Source organism: Haliaeetus leucocephalus, unplaced genomic scaffold, assembly GCF_000737465.1.
Source record: "Haliaeetus leucocephalus isolate CR32 unplaced genomic scaffold, Haliaeetus_leucocephalus-4.0 Scaffold167, whole genome shotgun sequence".
Classification (NCBI taxonomy): domain Eukaryota; kingdom Metazoa; phylum Chordata; class Aves; order Accipitriformes; family Accipitridae; genus Haliaeetus; species Haliaeetus leucocephalus.
The window spans coordinates 1,121,913-1,146,210 of NW_010972603.1; the positions used below are offsets into that span (position 1 = coordinate 1,121,913).

General features: G+C 40.8%; 1 protein-coding gene across 1 annotated transcript in view; it reads left to right on the forward strand.

Annotated features, from left to right (window-relative positions):
- Window positions 1–24,298, forward strand: part of CAMK4 (calcium/calmodulin-dependent protein kinase IV) — a 172,890-nt gene that overhangs the window by 130,596 nt on the left and 17,996 nt on the right. Inside the window, exon 6 of the mRNA XM_010563452.1 lies at window positions 24,131–24,221. Within this exon, the coding sequence (XP_010561754.1) occupies window positions 24,131–24,221 (91 nt within the window). The remainder of the gene's footprint in view (window positions 1–24,130; window positions 24,222–24,298) is intronic.

Genomic DNA, 24,298 nt, shown 5'->3' on the forward strand with positions numbered 1-24,298 from the left:
GTTTTTGCACTTGTTTCTGAGTAAGACTGCTGTTGTGCTGTGCTGAGTCGTCACAAGAGTTATCAGTGGAGGTGTTCGAGCTGCCACTTTCCTAAGCTAAATTTCAAAGTAGGGGTCTGCAAAGGATGCCCTGTTTAGCCAGAATACAGACCTGCTTCCTTTTTAGACTTGCTGCCTTTTCTCCATCTCTGCTAATGCTCTGGAGGAAGCAGCAGACTGAAGCATGTATGTATCTGAGCAGATCCTTGAGCGTCTGTTTCAGGAACGCATGGAAGATATTTACAATTATGTTTTAGTGATATGAAGAAATGTTGAAATAATGTAATAAAGGTACTTTCTAAACTGTCAAGTAAGGTAAGCAGAAGACTGATACAGTTGGGCTAACATTGCTGCAAGAGCATTTGTTGAGAAATGGCTATTGAAATAGCCAGTAAAGCATGTCTCCTTTGGGGATCTTTTTAAGATCTGTTGCAGGTAACCCAGTAATCTAAGTTAAGGACCATATGTCAGGGCTGTTTTCTGGTGCCCCTGTCAAGCAGGATGGTGCTCTAAGCATGGTCTGTGGCTCACGTCATGCATCAGGGTTTGGAGGCAAAGGGCAGCAGCATGGCTTTGGCAGGCTGGCCTCTGCGTCTGGTGTTCCCAACACCACACAGATGTGTAAGACTTACCCCCTGGGCTGCGCGGCTCCCTGTGCTCCAGCCTGCTGCCAGCTTCCCCATGAAACAAATGCCAGAGCCAGCTGGATTTAGATAGGTTTAGAACTGTAACTCAGATAACTCTATCTTCCACAGAAAACCTTTAATCTATGAAAGCAAAGATTCATGAAATGCTACCACTCTTCAGGTTGAAGTACTCCATATGATGTAGTTAAACTGTTACACAGAATGGGCATGTGGCTTTTTAAAAGTAAGTTATTCATCTCTCTTACCTTTTCCTTACTGTTCTTCCTGGACTTCTTTATCTGTTGTGACCTTTTCTTTTTATTTTTTTCTTAGAATTGTTTTTCTGCATGAAATACAAACTGATGTATCTAAATAGTGAAAAATCATGGACTGGTTCGTAGCTTTCAGTCAGTTTTCAATTTGATTGATAAGTTTAAAATCATAGAGTTGATGTGCTTGACCTAGGCAAGGAAACAATTCTTTAATACGTTAGGGCACAGCTGAGCAAAAGAAAAGAAGTAATTCACTGGGCTGTGGTTTTCAAACACTAACAATCTTCCTTGGAGAGTTGGGGTTTGTTTCAGAGCTGTGTCCAATACGTTGCATGCTTGGCAAGGGTCTTTGGCTGAAATCCTTTCACGCAGCTTTGGAAATGTAAAAAGAAATTATACCAGCCAAATAAGGTAGCTCTTTATGCTTCCCTGCTGGCCCTCCCATTGGCGATCATAAGAACAAAAGCCTTCTTCATAGCCCTTCCCCAAAGATCAGCTAAAAGCATCCCTGACACAGCCCCTTCCAAAAGCCTTATCTGCAGCCAGAGGTGATGAAAAGAGCCTGGCGGCCCTTCAAAAGGGAGAACCCTAAGACCCCAGAGTGCCCACAAAAGCCTACTCATGAAAAATGGTGTGAAAAGAACTGCGTACGCAGAAGCATGGCCTTGCCAGCAGGGACTGCAGAAGTGTTTGTCACTGCCCTTCTTGACTGTGTTTCTTGTCCCCCTGCTGTAGCTTAATGCTATTCTGTTAACACTGCAGGACTTGGGGGAGTGTGCAGTTGTTCCTGATTTGAAAAAATAGTTTGTATTTTATCAATATTCTGAACTCTGAATTGCACCTGGGGAAGGAGGTTATCTGCTGGGGCAGGGAGATATAATCCTACACTGGTGATACTTGGGGGTATCAGAGACCATGTAGACCTTCTCTGTCATTCCTCCTGTAATCCTGAGGAGGGGATTGCTGCATTAATGCTTTTGGTTGATCAATGAATGCAAAAAAAGTGCAAGATGGGAGGCCATAAATGCTATCCTGTTCCTAAAAGTCTGAACCTTTCCTCACACAGTCCAGCATGCCAGCAGAGGACTGCAAAGAAGCATGTGTCTAAAATGTTGGGAGATCAAAGACCCAGCTCTGAGCCCCTCTCTGGATGCAATGTTTTCTGCTGAAACAAAATTGAATTTAGTTTTATGCCTGTTGTCCTTCCCTTCCACTGCAGGTATAGGCCCTTAAAGCTCTTTAGATTTGCAGTGGGAGTAACTGCATGAGATTTGAAAATAAGCTGTAGCACCTTACATAGTGCAGTTTCCTTCAGCTGCTAACCGTTTTGATTTCCTCTTAATTTTATACCTAAATGTGTAAAATTTATTTGAAAGTAACAAAGAAGTATACAAGAGTGAAATATTCAAACAAGATTTATGCTTTTGAGAAGCTGTTAAGTTACTTTTCTTTCTGTGATGTTTGGCAATGCAGGCAATTGTACTTAACATTTCATGATAATTAGACTCAGGGACTGCTGTTTCAGTAATGACACAGACAGATGGAACCTTATAGTCAGAATGACTGGCTAATTTTCATTGTGTGGTTTCACTAAATAGTGATTTACTAAGGTACAGTGACCGGAGGATAATGTGCAATGAGATAGCTGTGCAATCCTCTATACTTTTCTTCATATCTGTCCCAGGAAAATACCACTCACATCATTTGCAGCTTATGGGGAAGGTAATGTTGTTCAAAGTGAAAGGTATTATGATTTTGCATGGTTTTTGTCCAGTGTCAGGAGGTTCAATCCCTAATTGCCTTCTAGCTCTAGTAATGTTTGCTTTGAATCAAATGCTGGTATCTCTGTTGCAGTTGTCAAGAAAGAAGTTCCAGTAAGTCAAGTATCACGCACTGAAACTCCCATCTCTACCCTTGGCTATTATTTGGCCACAAGAAGAGGCTCTGGTTTTCCCATCCTCACTACAGGGGATCCTTTAGGTGTCAAGTTCAAATCACAGAAACTTTAAAGAGCCTGTTTCTTTAAAGAAAGTGGTAAATATGATAGACATTGCATTTAGGCAAGAACAAGTTTCTGAGCACCACTGCACTTCTATGCAGGAGTGTCACTGACTGTAGAACTGTGGCCTGAGCAGGGTGAAGATATTTTCAGGGCACCCTAAAAGCATTTTCTGCCACTGGGACCTTTCACTGGGGCAGATAGCTCTGGTGATCACTTTATGGGCAGAGTTCATCTTCCATGTAATATAGTCATGGTATTTAAAGATAACTGTTGCAGTATATTTGTGAATGAATGTACTTTAAACACGTGGAAAAGCACTTCGAACTTGGCTTGGCCACTTTTCCTTGTGATCTAGCATAGGTCTATTTTGCTGTGTTTCCCCTGCATTTTGTGTTAATTTTCTTTTTTTCTAAGCAGGGGAACATTGCTAGCAAACAATACCACAGTGTTCCTTCTAATAGGTAGTGTGTTTAGTTTAATAGGTAAATGAATTTAGCTGCGTATTTTGTTGATAATGCTAGTGGGCTTGTTCTGTTCCTTAGGCATCAACGCTGACTTTGAGTGTACAGAACTTACATTTTAATTAACTTAGAAAATTGTTTAATGTGATTTAGCAATATAGCTCCATTTTGTACTTCAAATAAGTCTGCTCAGACCAAAGCATTCTGCATGTTAAACAAATGCACCATACTGAAATACAATATTAGGAATAAGTTTATTTAAAATGTTGTTATATATGGCATTTTATTAAGCTTCTTTACCCTATTTCAACATAAAGAGGAAAAGACTGTGTTGGAAAATATGTGTTCTGTGAGATATGACCTGGACAAACTGGAATAAACCCAGGGTAAAAAAGCTAAGGCTATGCTGGTTTACTGAAACCCTTTGTGAGGCTGGAAAGTACACCCCTCCACAAGAAGGGTGTGCACGCCAGGCACTTTGTCGCAAAAATGAGGCATCACCAAGGAGCTGCTCCACAGTGTCCTGCTGCCTGCTTCTGCATCTGTCTGAGGTGGATTTGCCCGCTCCAGAAAGAGGGTCCAAGTATTAGGAGCAGCAGTCATGCATGCTGCCTTGCTTGGGACAGTGAGGGTTGCTTGGAGTCTCAGTTATGCCCTGTTGGTTGATAAAAAAAGAAGAAAAGTAATATTCAAACTTTCGTCTTCCCAGATTTAAAATAAAAGAAAAAAAAAACCTCTGCAAGGCTGATAATTCCCTGCCTGTTAGTGGCTCTAACTCTTGTTTTGGCCTGGACTGGTAGAATTAAAGGCATTTGTCGACTACAGGCTGTGGGAGCTTCTGTCTCCTCTCCATGTAGTGAAGGTCAGAGGAGGGAATATTTTAAAAGGCTGTGCAATAGAGAGCAGCACAGTAAGAGTGACTGTTAGTTTGAATTCTTCTTATGTATTTCTGCCTTCAACCACCATTGCAACAGCAGTTTTTTACCCAGGATTTGCCTTAAGAAAACGGTGTTCTTAAAGCAAAGAAACTGATGCCTTCAGATATGGCTGGAAAAAATAAATACAAGAGGCCTGCAGCCGTTTACAGAAAAGTAGAGCTTCTTGGCTGCTCAAATTAAAGCCTCCTTTTAGTATTTGCTTTTTAGTATTTTGCTTCTGGCATTTCTCCTGAAAAGAAGTAGCTTGTCTTGAGGAAAGGACTGAAACGTTGCAGATTCACATATTCTAATGTGCACTACAGAGAAGTACATTCAGTCTTTAAGATGTAATATGTATAGCCTCAAGCATCATATACTGATAAGCTTTGGCTGAAGCAAGTAGAGTTGTCTCAAAGACTGAAGCCCTTCAGACTACAGATTTCAGGTCCTGTCCTGAATTTTAGAATACTTTGGTTTTGGCAAATGTTTTCCTAAAACTACACTTTTCCCTGGGGATTTTATTAACTCATTGTGGCATAGTTAGTTCACAGTGGGCAATTGTACCTCCAGAATCAATCCCCCTTGATTTCATAAAGGATTCTGCAAAAGGAAAGAAGATGCTTTGAATAGGGAACTGCAAACCTGCATGCCCTCTCACCAGCCACTGAAAGCAAATAAAGCCTCAGCTGAAATCTTTGTACATCTCTTTTTCAGAATTTTTAAAAGAGGCATGCCAGCAGAGATCAGCTAAAACGCAATACTTTCCTGGCAGCCACAGTATCTGTCACTGCATGACCTCTCGCTTTGCTTTTATAACTGTACATAGACTAGCCATGTGATAGGCAGCCAGCTAGTGTCCCCTTCCAGGATGGTCACAGCTTACCAAACAGGGTCTTAAAATACTGGTGGAGGATGTTGTCCCTCCACAGTAGTAGAGGCTGGTGTGCAGCACTAGGTACAGATGCACAGTTCCACATAGAAGCAATGTCAGTGTGATGTACATTCTTAATTTTGCACTAATGTATAGCAGGTTAAATGCATGCGCTTTCTTCTAAGAAAAACGCATCTGTTTTTAACTCAGTTTGTGTACTGTGTGCTGGTATATATTTACATGCATACAGTCATCCACGTAACTCGATAGTCTGTAACTTAACATTGGCTGCTCTCAGTAGGCTCTGTAGTATTTTTTTGTGTGGAAAATAATCAGCTTTTGCCCACAGTTTATATGCATACTGTTGCAATTCTGTGAGAAAATCTTCCAAAACCTGGGATAAGATAGCTTAAACATGGTGGCAGTTAAAATAATTAAGTTTGTCAAAGATGTAACTGCAGTAAATGTCATTTTAATGGTGGAAAATGTTTGCGTTTTCATTGGTGTTATATTTTTGAGCTATTCCTTCTAAATCTTACATTTGATGGTGTGCCTGATATTGTCTGTTTCCTTGTTTGGAAACAGCATTGGTTTATCTGAAACTGTTCTGTCTTTGTTTAATCATATTTGTCTAAACACAGTTACTCTCATCACTGCAAGCTTACAGAAGCTGAATGCTGACTGCATGTAACTACTAGCTGAAGCCCCAAACTTCCTGTTCACTGATTTAGCAGGGGAAAAAAATACATGCCTATGCTGAAACATAGGCATACATTACATAAAAGAACAGATTTTACCATGATTCGATCCCCCATCCATCTGTATCCTTAATGCTGTGCTGAAGTCAGTGGAGCAAACACAGCCATTAAGTTTGGCCTTGTTGACTCCACAGCCTGGAAAAAAGGATCCCTGACTTTGCAGGGGTGCTCCCTTTTGGAGCCTGGGAAGGATGCTCAAATCTGAAATTCAACCTTTCCTTTCCATCTTCTCCATAGTTCTAATTTAGGCAGTTTTCTTTTGTAGTGTTGCCATCATAGATGTATCTTCTCACAGAGTGCTGAGCCACGATCATAAAACCAGTCAGATTTTTGCTCCAGAATTCCTGTTGGAAACCTGTTCTCATCCCAGTGTTACGGAACAGCTGTGGGTTTTCATTCCTCCTTCCATCTCCTCCATTCTACATGTTTATCTGCTGTCCTGAGAAACAGCAGTTGTTTCCCTTCCAAGCCTGCAACTTTTTTTAAGCTAAATAAGCCTGTATGTTTAATCTCTGCTCATAAGGACACGGACTTCAGGATTAATAGATTTCTTACTGGGAGATCTGAACCTGATTACAACTATTCTGGGAGAACTCCAATCCATAACATTGCAGGCACCAATGTTCAAGGTAAAATAATTCAAAATGGAACAAATTCTCCTGATCACTCAGATAAACCTTATCTTTACATGTATCCCCTTATAAATTTAAAATATTGCATCCCACTTATTTTTTTTCCTTGCCAAAATGAGAATTTTCATGTTCTCCAAAAATCCTTGCTTGTTCTTCAGTCCAGAAAAGACTCAATATATAAGCGATAGGTGTTACAGCATATGGTAGTGCAGCCATCAGTCTGTTCTGGCATCTGGTCTAACAAGAGCCTTGTGCAGCAGCACCTCTCTCCGTGGGAATACCTCCCCTCCTGTATCCAAGGACTGCATTTTTCTGTTGCAAAAATGGCATCACACTAGGTGTTCAAATTGTACATCTAGGATGTAGTAGTAGTACACCCTGTGGTGTATAAATACACCTAAGTCTCTCTCCTCCACTTGCATTTCCATCTGATGTCTCCCCATCTGTGTGCTCGGCAACATTATATAGGTGTCCAGTAACAGAAATGGTTACTACCCTTGAGAGAAGTTGATACAGACCTCAGTGGGCCTGCCAATATGGAATGCTGTTCATCTCTAGCAGCCACATGAAACTGTTTATCTTTGCTGTGTGAGGAAAATGGCAGAGCTGTGTCTATTACAGGATGTGCTGTCAGGATGCTGAAAGATGCATAAAAGTGGATGGGAGCTGGTGCTTAATACAGATCTTGGTGAGAGTATCTCGGTAACAGAAGCGGTGCAAAGGGGTGTGAGAGACCTGAGCAGAAGGAGGTGGACAGGCTAAAACAAAGTCAGTGTGATAGTAGAGAAGAGGGGCAGGCTGCCAAATGAGCAAGAAAATACAAATGGCTTGACTATTTAGCCCTGTGGGATGAAGAACGGGAGAGAGAAGGAAAAAAGGTACCTGGAAACCAGTTTAAAAAAAAAAAAAGAAAAAAAAGCAGCAATACAAGCAAAGATGAATTATAGGCAATCTCTTAGCAGAGGGCTAAATTGAAGAATGTTAATTATCCAAAATTAAAAATATAAACATAAGAGATTTGGAGACCTTGTCATAGATGACACTATGTAGAAGCTCAGCCTCATAGTCTGCAGTACTATCTTCGGTGTTGGCCAAAAGACTGAGTGAAACATATGTTTGCCAGTTTTCTCTGAGCCTCACAGATTGAAAGATGTCATTTTCAGCAGTAACCTTCCTTTTTATCCTTAGATAAAAGCTCCTTAGAGCTTCAAGATCTCTCTGCTCCACATTCCCCCTTGAACAGGAACTAGCAGCTCCTTAAATCATTCCTCTTTGACATGTTGTTAACAGCCTTGCAGCCCGAGCTGTTCTTGCCTGACAAAAGACAATCCTCATCTGAAATGCTTCCAGTGCAGCACTGAGCAGGCAGGAAAGTCATTTCTGCTTACTTGTTTGCAGCATTTTGTGTACTGCTGCCTTGGCTGAGCAGAAGCTGTCTCTCAGTAGGATGCTCACCCTGGCAAGCACTGAACTGAGATAGATACTTAAACAAGGATGCAGTTGTCATTTCCAGTTCATCGGTGGAAGAAAGTCCTCCTAGCTCATCGTTTCTCTTTTGGCCTTCCTGCTTCCAGCCTGAGTGTCCTTTTCCAGCCCCACTGCACGAGTGCTTGCAGCCTGCTTTTACCTGAGAAATAGGATTTGATGCATAGGGTGAGATTCCCCATGCATCAAATCCTATTTCTGCTAAGCAGCACTACCCACAGAAGCCACTAGAAACTGCAGCTAAAAAACATTCAAAAAGCTACAGTAAAAAAGGGGACGAAAGAAGAATACCTAACACACTCTAGAAGAAGCCTTTAAGTTGGAAAAATGGAAAATTATGATTTTCAGAGAAAAACTACCACAGCCTAACCGCTACCTTAAAGGCAAATTTCCCTCTTCAGGTAACAGAGCTGCAGCAACTTCTCAACATCCAGAGTGCAATACTCTGCTCCCATCCTTATGTACTGTTTCTCACTCCCTGGTGCCCCCATCCCTTCCCCATCTTGTTGTTGCTTTGCAGCCACCACTAGGTGCCCAGGTAACGCCCAGGGCAGTCAGAGCAATGGGGTACAGAGCAGGCAGGCGGCCAGGCTGTTGTGGGCAGGGGAGCAGAGGCACCAGGGCGAGGAGGAGGAAGAGAAGGAGGATAGGCAGCTGGGCTCAAGCAGGTCACTGCCTCCTGAGCCTCCCAAGAAGGGGTCTGGGCACCTGGCTGTCTGCATCACTGTGGCGCTGGCAGGGAGCAGAGGTGCCTGCCCAGCACTGATCCCCTGAGACTGAATGGGAAAGTTGGGTGGTTTTCCGTGGTGAGTGCTTTGAGAGAGATGATCTGGCTGGGTTTGACAATTCATACAAACTCTCCTGAAGGAAGATGAAGGAGTTTCTCTCTGCAGGGTCACAAAGCCAAACACGTATCTCCCTAGCTCTCTGCTGCAGTCACTGCCCTTACAGGAGCCATATCATGTAGTCTTCTTTATAACTGTTCTGAGCATCACCTTAGAAGCCATTCATGGTTTGACCTCCCCACACTTCTTGGAAGGTTGCCCTGAATACTTGGCTGCTTTTGCAGTGAGGAGCCTTTTTCTCATTTTTAGCATAAAGATATTCATAGCTAGTTTCTGGTTGGTTTTTTTGTGCCAAGAATCCCTCAAATTAAACCCCTTCCTTCCACCCTGCCTGATGTTTACCATGATGTAGTTATAGACAGTGGTCAAATCCTCCTTCAAACCTTTACTTTGCATTGCTGAACAAGGCACATTTGGTACCATCTCACCACACAGCAGCCTCTCTACTCCCCCATTGATCCCTGGTTCTCCAGGAGAGGTTTCCCCACACTAAGTACTTTACATCCTGGAAGTACTTTACCTGCTTTGCCCTTGGATTGAATTTCCTGCCTATTTTGCATTTCTCCTACTAATCTCCATTTCCTTCAGTGCAACTATCAGCTAAACCAGTAATTGATCTGAAGTAATATCAGATACCTTACTGAAATCCAGACATATTAATGTCTGTGATTGTTGCATGAAGTTTAGGTGATCAAAACCTCTGAAGATGAGGATTTTTTGGTCTGTAAATAGTCCACAGGCAGAGCGTTGCTTTCTCCTTCAGCATCAGTGTTTACTTTCACATCTGCTGTTGTTCCCAGTGCGGTTGTGGTTTGATGCTAAGAGTTCATCTGAGGTAGGAGTGGCACCCCATGTTCTGAAATATGTTAAAATTAATGTTGATTTATCTTCCATTAGCACCTTTTAGTCTAGCAAATCTAGTTCAACCATAACCTGCAAAGGCTAAAGGGGGATTGGGCTCCTTTTACTTGTTTATACCATACAAAACAGTGAAAGGCTTTGAATTTTTAATTGTATGTTTCTTCATCATATTTCGCATTCATAATTCAGGTCATAGCAAGCCAGAAGCCTCTATGATTAGAAACACCCATAAATGATGGCATTATAAAGAGTGAGGTGGTGAAAGCTAGGGTGTTTAAGAGGAGACATGATTTTCAATCAGACTCTTTGTAGTTCTTCAGTCAGATTGTTTTCTCACCCTGATCAATAGGAATTTAGCTCTTTACTTGAATGAGGCCAAAATAGCTTGTTCCTGTTAACACTGATTTAATTTTAGATTCAGAGATGTGAGATAAAAAGTGTTTCATCCCAGTTGACATTCTTGATTCTCATTACATGCTTTAATTTTATTTACTGAGATTTTGAGTAAAAGAATTTTTATAAACAAGACTTCAATACCATCATCACCTCAATTTGGAAGTTACTCTGTAACAGTAAATACATTATGTATCTCATACTGATTGCCAGACTAATCAATGAAGATCAAACTGTGGATTGGACAGTCCTAATTATCCTATGGCTATTTTCTAGTATGGGAATAAATTTAACCCTGTCCCTAATCTTTAAGTCTCTTGTACACAATATAAAAAGCACAATCCTAAATTAAAATAGAAAAAGAAAAATATATTGCCACCCTATCTCTATCCCTCAGAGTGCAGTGATAACATGCAACTGAGAGATGGTCATTGCATTTAATTCCACAGTTTTAAAACAGAAGGCCTCAACTCCCTTTGAGAGTTGCAGCATTGACTGTAGGCTGATCAAGGCTATAGAGATATTTGAATTATGATGGTAGTGCAGTACAGAAACCAAAACTAGCATGCACACTTTCATTTCTTTGAAGATAACAGAAACAATTCCACTGATTTCATAGGATTCATTGCAGTTTGTCATGTGTGGCTGATGTTTTTTCTAGCTGTAAGTCCTAATTGAAAATTACTGTTTACCAGTGGCCCGTAAGACATACACCGGAGCTGGTTTTGCATCCCAGGGTCCTGTGCCATCAGCAGCTTTTCTGACTACAGAACCCGAGGCAGACAACGGAGGTGGCAGCATGTTTGTAGCCATGATTTATCAGTGCTCACTGTGGAAAGCGCTCAAGTTATACAAGTTTGTCACAGATTATTGTCACTCTCCTACAGAAATAACCCTGATGGGGTGCAGTTTGGAAAAGGTTGGATTATATGCATTGGGAATACAATCTGTCCACAAAGTAAAGTCTAAATACTAAGGGTTTCTTCTCAGTTCCATAGCTGTGAGTTTTGCTAGAGTAATTTACCTAGCACAACAGTTTTGTTCCACGCAAATATTTTTACAAGGTTTTTCTGAACCCTGGGAAGAGTATAGCACAATAACTGAGAAACAGAAATTTAATTTTTGTGGGTTCTTTTGGAGATCTCCATTATAATAGCAAAATTTGAAATTAAATTAAGATAGATCCATGCAGAAACTAGGAAAAATATGTGTGGAAACAGGATTCTGAAAATTTTTCACTGACAAAAATAGAATTCTAAATGAAATCTCTTACTGTGTCTTCCAGTATTAGCGGATCCGTAAAGGAGAATATTTGTAGCCTTCTGTACATTAGACACCAATAACTTAGTGAGTTTTAAAAATTGGCAGTGTTGCTTAAAGTTCTGGACTAGAGCACCAAATCCACAGGGAGATTTCCGTATTAGGCAGAAATTAAACATCCCATTTTGATCTGTTGCTGATCTTTCTGAAAACAGAGGAGCTGATAGGAAATTCAGGTTTACAGTTCGGCATTTCTCCGGGTGGCATGTGGTATTTCAGAATTCCAGTCGTTCAAAAAACAAGTGTCGGGTGCCTTGATAAGGTCATCATGTTTCCCAGCAGAATGTGAATTGTTCTTTTGCATTCAAGAGCCTGCACAAACCATGTAATATTCCTTTCCAGAAAACTCATAATTATATTAGTATGCAATGTGAGATAGCTTTTCAAAGGAAGCAGTCACCTACATAAAAGAGATATCCACAGCCTAATCATCCTGACCTCCTCCTCCTTCTAGTAGATGAGACTTTTTTAACTCCTTCCACTTATGTTCTTACAGGCATAGCTCATTTTTAATGTTTCAGGTTTTTTAAATATATGATTTCTTCGCAAGCATTGCTGATACCTTGTCCTGTACAGCAAAAATGTTTGTTCTTAATGTCATCACCTGGAGACAAATTCAGGCTTGGAAACCTAGAATGAAAATGGTTCTTACAAATTCTAGCTGTTTTGGGGATCCTAAATAACTGTCCATGCAGTTGGGGGGAAGGGTTTCAGATGAAGAAGGCACTGAGTGACCATGGTAGAGCTACAGTAGACTTCTTTTCTGGTTTTGGGTGTAAATCTTGTGTTGCAAAAGCATGAAAGGCTGGGATAGTTGGCAGATCTAGACTGCAAGGTGTACCTCGAGTGAGGGGATTCCTAAGGTATGGTGTTGCTGCCAGAAACGATATATAGTTTTCCTTTCTCGCTTCAGAACAGGAGAGTGCATGTGTCACGATACTGTGAGGCTGGGATCAGTCCAAGTTTGCTGCACCACCGCTGTGGTTTAATGTAATGGCACCTGGAACACTGAGGTGGGCCTTTGTATTGCACGGGGTGAGGGCTCACCTCTAGCAGATGAATAAATGGAAACACTTCTGTGCATGTAGACCTTGAGGGCTGTGCTGTTTAGAACTATGTTTTGTAAAAATTCTGTAACAAAAGTAAAAAGAGTTGTTTGTTTTTTTAAAATATATGGTCTAGGCAGTCCTTTCTTAAATGTAAGATGAATATTAGGCTTAGCAAGTGATGCTATTACATGTAGGCCAAGCTTCACAGTTCAAGGAAAGCAGTATAATTAACCCAAAAAAATATCTGTGTGTTATTTACGCATAAATAGAAATTCAAATGCAGAAATATAAGTGTTCATTAGATACAATGATGTGTTAAAAATTATACATAGTTTGGGAAGAGAGTTTCATGGATGGGCAAGAGAAGTGTCACCCTCCTTCATTGTTTACCCTGAGATCTCACCTTTGAAACAACTGTCTGACCCTACCCAAAACATGCACATGAGGCTTTCTGTGCCCTGCTGTGGTCACGTGCGTCCTTGATGCAAAATTCCAGCAGTCTGGTCTTACTAGCACCCCACTACTTTCATTATGAGATCTCTGTGGATGCTAGTAAATTAGCTGAAGTCACTCTCTGTCAGCAATGCCAACTGGCTTGCAACAGCCAATGGCCCATACCATTAAATTGTGCCAGCCTTCGAAACAAAAGGGCCAGTTTCAAATTGCCTGGTGGGAATAATGTTGGGCTTGACTAACAGGGAGTTGTTTCGATAAGTGCTAATTTACCCAGGACTGTTCTAAAAATGTAAACAGTGTAAACAATTGAGTTTCAGCACCCAGGAGCACTCCTTGGCATGGGTTAATTTACTAGTGTAACTGTACAGTACATGCAGAACAAAATCACTTTACTCTTCAAAAGCAAGTAGTATAGACTCTAACCTACCCATCTAAGAGTTACATTATTTTAAGAAATATCCCTCTTAAAAAGGGAGAGAAATTAATCAAAAGCCATGAAATGTAGTGCTTTGATTAGAATAGAAAAAGCTAAATTATTGCAAGAAACCTAAAATATGTTGGTGTAGAATGAACAGATGTGCACCTCTGGCTAATTAAGGCATTATATTATGGCCCTGTTACAGGTATACTAGAGCTATGGTTAGCAAATCTCTGTGGTTAGTGAAACTTAACACTGCCAGGAATAGCTTTCCATCAGCTAAATAGCTCTATGATGCTGGATATTACTGGGACGTGAGCTAGCACCAGGTATCATTGACAGCAGCTTCAGATCTATTCTAGATTGTGTTTTTCATTTGTATCTTTTTAATTTCCTAATGACAAACCCAAAGACGTTACTGGCTTACAAAAACATTACTTGCTTTTCAGTAACCCACCTGGAATACAGAATCTACTTCTATTTTAGATTTGCTAGAATTACAGTGATGTTGCTGAAGTTTTTATTCTATACAGGGATGGCAGATATCTGCTGCAGATTTATGCCTTTGGCTTAAAGGAAGAAGCCTGATTTTGCAAAAGTCCTCCCTGCTTCCTTTTGAATTTGCTATAGTGGCATTAATTTACAAAGGCACATATAGTGGGTTTATGAAGCTTTTGAGGGTTTTTTTTAGCTTGGTCTTGAAATAATTTCATCTCTAATACCTTTTAAGTATTTTTTATATTTTGAAGTTAATTAAAAACTCTTGGTTATTATGGGTTTTTCTTCTATTTGTTTATAACGTAACTATGGTCAATAAAATAAAAAATCCTGAAGACAGGGAGTAGAACAAAGTAGTAGTGATGTAATGTGCGAGAGGTTCTATGAGTATTGCAAAACTACAGAGGAAAGGGGTGCCAATACCATGGGCAGGACTGCTAGTTTTTGGGTTTTGTTTTAGGGAGGGGGCTGCTTGTGGGGTTTTTTTAGCTCTCTTGGGGGTTTTTTTGCAACACCTCCTTGTGGAGGAGAAAAAAATAGTGTACTGCACCTCAGCAGCTCTGACAGATCAAGTCACACATGTTAAGTAAATTCTGCCCACTGCAATTTTATGACATTACCCTGCATCTAATATCATGGTTCTTTTGCATTCCATCTGAAATGACTGAGTTTTCCCAAAAGAACATACATCCTTCACCTTTTCGCTATGCAGTGGGACAGGGGGCAGGCATATGGCATGTGCCTGGTAGGTGTGGAGACTGCAATGGGAAGGTTCCCCTGCACAAGGGTTCTGGGCAGTTGCAGGAAGAGAAACAAAATCTTTGTCTTCCTCACCCCAGACATGCAGAAAATGAAAGTTTAAGCAGAGTGGCTGTATGAGGAACATTGTTAATGTATGTTAATTCTTCACTGAATTCAGACAGTCTGCAAGTGGGTGGCTCTTCTGGATGGATTTAAGAAGCCACCATAGCAAAGCTCTTCTACCTACTCTGATGCTGTGGCCTACTTACAGTTAAAGAGGAGAATTTCATGCCACTGCAAACAGTTAGCTCTCTGCACAAAGCGCACTTGTTTGGGATTTGTGTGGGCAGGTGTGTGCGTTATCCTCTCCTACATGTGTCAAATTGTACAGAAATGACAGTACATGATTTGCTGTGATCACACCTGGTGTAGTGTCATCATTGTTGTGGTTTAACCCCAGCCAGCAGCTGAGCACCACGCAGCTGCTTACTCACTCCTCTCCAGTGGGATGGGGAAGAGAATCAGAAGAGTAAAAGTGAGAAAACTCGTGGGCTGAGATAAAGACAGTTTAATAGGTAAAGCAAAAGCCGCGCACGCAAGCAAGGCAAAACAAGGAATTCATTCCCCACTTCCCACCGGCAGGCAGGTGTTCAGCCATCTCCAGGAAAGCAGGGCTCCATCACGCGTAACAGTTACTTGGGAAGACAAACACCATCACTCTGAAGGTCCCCCCCTTCCTTCTTCTTCCCCCAGCTTTATCTGCTGAGCATGATGTCATATGGTACAGGATATCCCTGTGGTCAGTTGGGGTCAGCTGTCCCAGCCGTGTCCCCTCCCAACTTCTTGTGCACCCCCAGCCTGCTCGCTGGTGGGGTGGGCTGAGAAGCAGAAAAGGCCTGGACTCTGTGTGAGCACCGCTCAGCAGTAACGACAACAGCCCTGGGTTATCAACACTGTTCTCAGCACAAATCCAAAACATAGCCCCTACTAGCTACTATGAAGAAAATCAACTCTGCCCCAGCCCAAACCAGCACGCTTCTGCAACACTTCCCAAAACAATCTCTGCATTTCCAAAATAATTGCAATTATTGTTTTCTGTTTTGTAAAAAAAAAAAAAATTATTATAGCCCTAAATAAATTGTTTAAACTGTAAGCAACCAACTCAAATATTTGCACTTTTCCATAATCAGCAGTTATTAAACTACACAACTCCCAAAGCTGAAGCATACAGGATTTCAGGTCCTGTTCTGCATTCCAAGTTACGCGCTGCCTGAGAGATAAATGGAAGCACAGAAACAGGCTGCTCATAGTAGCCGTATTACTGTGCTTTTAAATAAAGCCTGAATCAGCTGAAGTAGTGGAATTTTACATGGACTTCAGTGGGGACAGCACAGTCTCAACAACAGATTATTATGTATTCCTATTCCTGTTTTGCACTTGTCACTCAGATATCTAAAACACAGCTTACATGTCACAACAGTTTCAAAGATGTGGAACCTGAGGTGCAGAGGAACTGCATCACTTGCCCTAGGCTAAGACTACAGTAGCCCCAAGTCACAGATCATATCCTCGTATCAGTCTGTAATTTTTGTGCAATTATTGGATGTGTGAACTATAAATTGGCTGATACATGCAGAAGATTATAACAGGGCATGTGTGCTCAATAACGATGAAAGCCACGTGTCTTGTTTTCAGAAGTCTACACCAATGTGGAGTGACTAAGTGTACATTTTGAATGATACATATTTGTCTCTCTGTACTCTGTAAGATCTGTGCTGAATGATTATTTTAAACACAAATTATATGGAGGCTGGCTTTGACTTTCTACATATATAAGGTGAGCTCACTCACCTTCCTAGGAACAGAAAATAGGAATGTATATTTTTTCTTTATCCTGTTACATTATTAAAAGTTTATTTAAACTTTCTCTTAACTGCATCAGAAACTTTATCAATTAATTACATCTCCATCAAACAGTATTGAGCTGTAATCAAACTAAATTACTGTGCAGTAGCTTTCATTATGCATTGACACACTTTTGTAACGGCTACAAAAAGAGCTTATTTACAAGCCTAGACTTTCTTGAAAAGGGAGAAAAAAAACCATGCTCTTTTCAGTTTCTGAAGGATGTAGTGACTGCATTTATATCTGAAGCTGTCCAGTACTGAATCGGCTTTCGTTCTCCCTTCAGGACCTTACAGGCTTGATTTTGTAATAAATTCAACATGCAAGTCCTAAATATATTCTGCAGAGTAATAAAACTGGTAGAAATTTTCCTTCTGAAAACATGAGCGAATCTGGTATTCATGAATGTGGCAGTCATATTATAGGCGTCCTGGACAGAAATTCATATAATGAAACCAGTGTCCCAGCCACATCAGACCACAGGTTTCTGCCCACAGCTAAACCAATGTGCACAGGAAACCATCATGTTAAAGAGGAGAAAAAGGAGCAGTAGGTCCTTGATCCAGAGCATTCCACAGCAGTGGCTGTTCAGCACTAACCTGAGAGGTTAGTGTGTTCAACCTTACAAAGCAGCACTGCCCAGAGGGGCAAGTGTGAGCTGGCTCTGAACAAGAGGCGCAGGTGGAGCTCCCTTCACCATCACTTTGGTTGTCTAATGAAGCTTTACAAGTGAGCTGGGTTCATACACAGCAAGAGGGTCTGTAAGCCAGACCAAGGGCTAGTGGACAGGCCAGGTTCACAAAGGAGTTATGGCATATGCACAACAGTAATAATCATGAGGACACTCACTGCTGCTAGAGCTGTCCCTGCTGTACAGCCTCTGTTCATTGCAACACTGGAGATCATGTTCAGAGTTGGGATCCAGTTGACATCAAAATCTCCTGGTTAATGAGGAGACATCATGAAACCCAAAGACTGTGCAGCTCACAATCACTCTCACAAGTGGAAACAAAGATATTTTAGGACTTTTCCCTTACTTGCTGACAGAAGGGAACTTGCAGCACTGCCAGCAGTGGCCCTGTGCCTGCCAGAGAGAGTGCAGGACCCTGGGAGCATAGCAGTGTGGTCAGGGGTCAGCCAGTTTCTCATCAGTCCACTTGAATGAAGGTTGGTGCTCAGCAACAGCACACCCTGGAGTTAAACACAGGCACGAAGTATACAGAAAGCAGAAAACAGGTCAGGCTGTTTAAGCCTGAGTTGGAAGAATAGCAGGAGTTCGAAGGCTAAAGTCAGAAAGGCTGGTGCAGAAAATGAAATTCATCTAGCATGAGATAAGAAGGGTAGCAAAATCAATCATCCTTATAAGAAGAAACCCAGGTGAAGGAGACCTATTGAAAGATGTCTAGGAGAAGGCAACAGTGGGTTTGCCTTTTTTTTTTTTTTCCACTAGTTTTTGGTAAAAGTTCAGCTATAAGTAGATGCCTAGCACACTTAACAGCAGTGACTGAGCAGTAAAATGTAAGCCTAGAGTAAGAAAAGACTAAGAAAGTATTCCAATCATTTAGATATTTTTTAATTGGTTGCACCCAGTGACCTTCATAGCACAATCTTTAAAGATCAAGCTTTTTAAGTCTGAAACAGTTTTAACAGGTAACACTCACTTCTGATGGAGGCTGGGCAGAGAAGCAGATGTATATAGTACTCACTTCAAGAGGGAGAAGGGAGGAATTATAGACCAACTGCCATAACTCCACTCCCCAGAAAAAAATCTGCAGTAAGTAATGAAGCAAAGGAATATGAGGCACCTGGGAGATAAGAAAGCAGGGAGGTCACCAGTGAGACAAGTTTTTGTCAAGATCAAGTCATGCCAAATCAGTCTGATTTTTTCTCAAGTAGGGTAAGAGGCATTGTTAGTAGGAGAGGAACAGAAGGTATCATACATACTTGACATGAGTAAAGCTTTTGGTACTTGTCTCACCTGACAGTCTTATAATAAATGAGGGAAACATGGTCACGATTACATGATTTTTAGCTGGATGGAGACTGGTTGTCTGTAGTGAGAGAATGTCTATCAGTGTATCTAAATATCAGGAGTGGAGGTTCAGGAAAAATCTTTGGTCTGCTTTTTAGTGTTTTTGTTGACAACGTCAGATCATGGAATAGAGGATACACTTATGAAAATTTTGGACAACATAAAATTGGGAAAAACTGCAAGCATGTTGGAGAGTAGGATTAGAAATAAAACAACTTTGGTAAAATTCAGTGTCCTTTCTGTACTGTCAAGGACAAAACTGCACATGAATAGTCAACAGTAAAAACATGGGAGTGGGAACAAAACAGAAATGACCTGAAGGTTACACTGGATCAAAAGGCAAACAGGAGTGTGATATGTTGCAAAAAAGGCAAATAGTTTTATGAATACATCCTGTAAAATTTGTCAGGCCACAACTGGAATACATTTTTGCATTTTCAACACATTGATGCAAGTCGATACAGCCTGGAGGACAGCAACAAGAATGATCACAGGTCTAGAAAAGATGGTCTGTAAGAAAGAGTGAGGAAACTGAAGTCCTTTAGTCTTAGAGAGAAGAATGTTTGTGTACCTGGTAACAAGTACTCAAAAGGCTGTTCCAAAAAAAGGGAATAATCTCCTTTCTGCCATTACAGTATATAAGAAACAAAGTCATGGGCTTCAACTGCTCCTGTGAAGATCCAGGTAAGTCACAGGGAAGTACTTTCTAACGGTCAAGATAGCACAGCCCTGTAATAAATTGCTTGGGGAAATTGTGGAGTCTCTAGTATCAGAGGTCTTTAAGCATAAATTGGACAAACAACTGTTGTAGATATAATTGATGCTCCCAAGGAGCATAGAGAGGAGTAGATGATTCAGGGTCATTTCAGCCCTACTTTTCTACAGTTCTGTGTAATAGGTACCATAAATAAAATTAAGGAAAATGCCTAGAGTTTTAAGCAGTCTTCATTTGTCCTTTTGTCATAAAATCTTTCAAGTTAGATAGGAAACTGAATTATTAAAGGATAAAACAAAGAGCAAAAGGAACTCTCACACAGGACTTAGAAAGAAGCTAAAAAAAAAAAAGAAAGAGAAAAAAAATCCTTCTGCTGCAGTCACAATTAGAGTCACAGCAATTGTTCAGTCATGAGTTGCTGTTGTGTACCACAGGAATAAAGGCCAAGATGAAGGCTGCCTTTATTTTAACTAGTAAGTCTTTCAGAAAAGGGCCTGTATATTATTAGACCTAGTGTCATGCTGAGTCTGTCCTCAATGTTTATCGAAGAGTAATAAGAGTATCATACTCATTTTTGCTAGAATACCTTCCTCCCAGATTATCTGAGATGCTCTACACTAATACCGCAGTACCCCAGGGTGTGCCTGAAGCACAGGGAATTCACCCGCCTGGCCTACTTACATCTCATTGGCCAAAGCAATTGAAAATTTATTTGGACTTAAATTTGCTGATTTATTACAGACTGCTCAGGATCTCTAGTGTTTCCGTTTTACTTTTTCTTGTTCATTCTCTTTTGCTAAATGGCATAGGCATATTTTGCTGTTCAAAAAAAAAGTAAAATCAGAGAAGAATGTACGTGAGAAAGCATAATTTCTCTTCCTCGTGCCATTGGCCAGCCTCTTGGATGAAACTGCTCTGCACGGTGAAGACTTTTTCCACAAGGTCTTCTTCCATGGGCCTTGCTGTGAGATCCTGTGGAGGCCTCTCTTCTGTCTACATCCCATCAGGCCAGATGAAGTGCTGTCATTCTACAAGTAAATCTTACAGTTTAGTACATAGAAGTTACAGGACATAACTAGAGCTAAATATAACTATGTAATGTTGCCATGGAAATATAGGATTGTGATGTAAATATAAATTTTCTGTATCCAACTTATTTCACTAACACAAATTAGCAAAGCTCCAATCAGAGAATGACCATGCTTTTATTTTCTTTTAGTGGCTGGTATTGTCTATTGAAAATCAGAAGAAAGTGAAACCGGGGCATTTTAGCTACTATAAGAGTATCATCTCATGATCACATTTTATGTGCATGCTATTTTAAACTGTTGTACAGCACTGTACATCTAAAAACTCTTCATCCATCCAGAGAATTCAAATGATTTTCAAGTCTCACCTGTATCTTTTAAGTGGGGAATGTAATTTAGCAATGCCTAGATTGTGAAGTGAGTCAGTACACAGCTCTGGCTTGATACCTGGCCCCATATCTTCTCATTTAATTACATCATTTAGTCATTAAGAGACATAGCATACAAATAGTACAGCACAGGCTAGCTACTTTACAATGAGAGCATGCAATGTCCAAAGCTGTACTCCAAACTGGGAGACTCTTTGAACTTATGCTGCAGAGGCACTGCCTGCAAAGGAACATAACACTTATTAAAATCAATATGTGAGAAATAAAGTAAGGAACAATCAAAATAGAGTGTACGTAAATTGAAATAAGTGTTATACAAAGTGTATTATCCTAGTTTAACTAAATCCATTTCTAAATCAAGATAGTTTAACTCAGAATACTGTTCACGTTTATACAAGACAATGTAATTACCAGGTAGTCTTCAATACCAGGAGCTATTATGCTACATGGGGAACAGAGCTGTTGGGACTGGTGAAAATTTGCAAACAAGTCCCCGGGTATTTACCAAGTAAGGGAGCAATGCTGAAAATGGACACAGTCTTGGAAGGTCCCATTCATAGCAGGTTGTGGAGCAGGAGACATGGTCATTGAATGACAGGTGGCTCAGGTTGGATAACAGGAGGTCACTGCGTGTGCTGGAGACCTTTAGTAACAAGGCTGTTTGGAAGCAAATACCTTTTACAGAAGTCCAGCCAGCAGTCTCTCCCCTCAGAGGACTGGGGATCCACAAGGCTAGCTGGTACTTCTGTGTGGCTGAAGAATGGGATTTCTGCATCAGTGAAAACACTGGGGGGTGGGGGGTGAGGGGATGGAGAGGGGTGTCTGTTTTGCTCTTTTGTCTCTAAGTTCACAAGGAAACTATTGACCCCTTTGGCCAACGTCAACAAAACTTGACAGGAGGCTAGGTCTTGAAGATATGAGACGCCAACAGTAGGTCTGTTAAACCCATGACCTGGCAGCTTGAGGCAGCCCCAGCAGCATGCATGGCTGGTCCAAGCACCACAGGCATCATCTTGCGCACAAATATGAAGTCAAGCAAGAGAAACAGTGGGAGAGAGAGGACAGGGCAGCAGGGACTGAGATTAGGAATTGTAGTGACTGTGACAGGTTCTATGTGGACTGCAGGAAGAGGTCAGAGGAGGTACTATGGGTGGGCAGGAATTCTGGGCTAGGATGCTGGGGACATAAGGGAGAGGATAGGAGTAGCTGCAGGTGTTGTGAGGAGGGGACACAAGAGAGAGCTCAGACTACTGCAGTGGCGGTCTTTGAAAGACATGGGCTAGGTTACTGAGGCAACTCACATTTGTTGGGCACGCGCATTCTGCAAGTTTTCTGCAAATAGCGGGCTGGGTAAAGGAGGGAAATTTTCCTACATGGGTTCTTATGAGTTTGTAATAAAAAAGAGTTCACACTGCAAGTTCAATACAAATCTGTTAAAAAGTCAGTCAGTCATGAGACACAAGCATGGTTAGCAGATGTTGTTGGTTAGCTATATCTGAGAAGGAGCCCTGCGAGCCAGTCTCACTTTCCAACTTAAAAGGGAGGAAAAATTGAACAGCTTCTCCCAAAGTTATTCCCAAAATTCCCTCCCACAAAAATGCAGTTCTGGGAAGAGGAGAAAATTTCTATGTTTTCAGCCTCACACCATAGAATATTTTTAAGATTATGGGCATGTATAAAAAAGGACCTGCTAAAAGACTGCAGACTTGGCTGGAACATTTCTCTGCACAAATCTGGTCAAAGATTTTTTGTACGAATGAATCGGAAGTGTCTGCTTTCCACCGAGTGATTGTGAAATGTCTGATCTTTCTCACTCTTACAGTCAGCTAAACCGATTTGCAGCACATGAACACAGATCAGTTCAGACATCTCTTTCTGTCCACTCCAACTTGATTGCTTTTGGTGCAGTCCCTGTGTGCTGTTATTACCTCTGCATGTCAAGCTCATCAGTGCCATGCTGTAGGAGCATCTTTGCTACAGTTAATGTCTTCAGATAAAGATGTATTTTTATCCAGGGTGGACATGATTGTGTGCAGCCATGCAGATGTGACCACATTAAATGATGTAGCAGTGTGCAGTCCATCAGTTTCCTTATATTGTTGCCTCGTTTTACATTGGATAACTGATTAGCTATCTCATTGTAGAAAACACAGCTGGGACAAGCATTTAGATTTCACTGTGAAGTAAAGTAGATGAAAGTCTTTGGCTGATCTCCACAAGCCACGTCATGACAAATACCGCAAATTTAGGGTTTTAGAGAAAGTCAGCAGAAAACATTTATTGCACTGTAAGAAACACACACTTAAAAAGCACTCAGTGCCACTAAAACAATGCCCAAGGAAAGAGTAATGTATTCTTACTTACCGTTACTTAATCACTGGCAACTTATACAAACTAAAATTCCAATGAGATACACAGTCAAGAATTCATCTCAGACGCTAACTCAAGTGCACACTGTAGCTGTGCTTTCTAGAAGAATATTCAATCATTTGTCATTTGCTGTATAACAGTGCACACACACTGTTTTTTGTAATAGTGAAAACACAGCTGCGATAGATGCTACTAAAATGTAGACCAGGAGACTTTTAAATAAGATAATGTGAATCTACCCTTAAGCATCTTTCTTCCAAGGCTTCAGAGGTTTCTGCTGAATGTTTTATCAACAAGAAATACAGAACTAGTTTCACTAGTTCATCTTTTTTTATCTACCGGTATACTATATATTTTTCCTATGTCTGTTTATAGCAGTGTAAGAGGCAGCCATATATTCCAGAAATTCTTCTTTCTGTTAGTGCGAGGCAGGAACAGCATCATTAAAGGAATTCAGTGGTGAGTGAGTTCACATGTACTGCATGTGTTTTGGCAAGACAGATGGATTTTTGAGACTGTGCAACAGGGTGATTTTAAAACCCTTGAGAAGTCTGCTCCAGGGACCCCAAGGATTTTGTAGTTGGCCCAGGACACGTACTGTATCCTTTCTACACAAAGGTGTCTGTTTAATAGTTTAATAATTGTATCACCATTTTCTTATCTCTCAGAATGTTATAATGTGCAGAAACTATCTTCCTCTGAGCCAGACTTCAGTATCTCAACATCTATCAGATTACTTCCTAGAAACTACTGCTTTATTTAAAAAGCCAATAATACTTTCTGAGATGTTTTTCTTCTCAAATGGACATGATGCTATCTTTGCCTTCTCAAATTTTATTTTCCTCTTCAGATTACAATATGCATCCCAGGATCCTGTGCTGAGCAGGTTTGCAGAAAAAAAGCTGCTGAAAATTAGTTAAGTGGCTCTGTGTCACACACATAGCAGATTATTAATCTGCTGCTATAGATTATTAGGAAGATGTTAACTCATGCTTGACTGTAGCATCTTACTCTTATTTAAATGTTTTGACTTTCTCTTTTTTCTAGTACCTGCACGCAAATGGGATTGTGCATCGTGACTTGAAGCCAGAAAATCTACTCTATGCAACACCAGCACCGGATGCACCACTAAAAATCGGTAAGCAGCATTAAATGTATGCTTCCTTAATTCCTTTGTAGGAGTAAGAAGTGCTAACTGATGTTTACAGTATATAC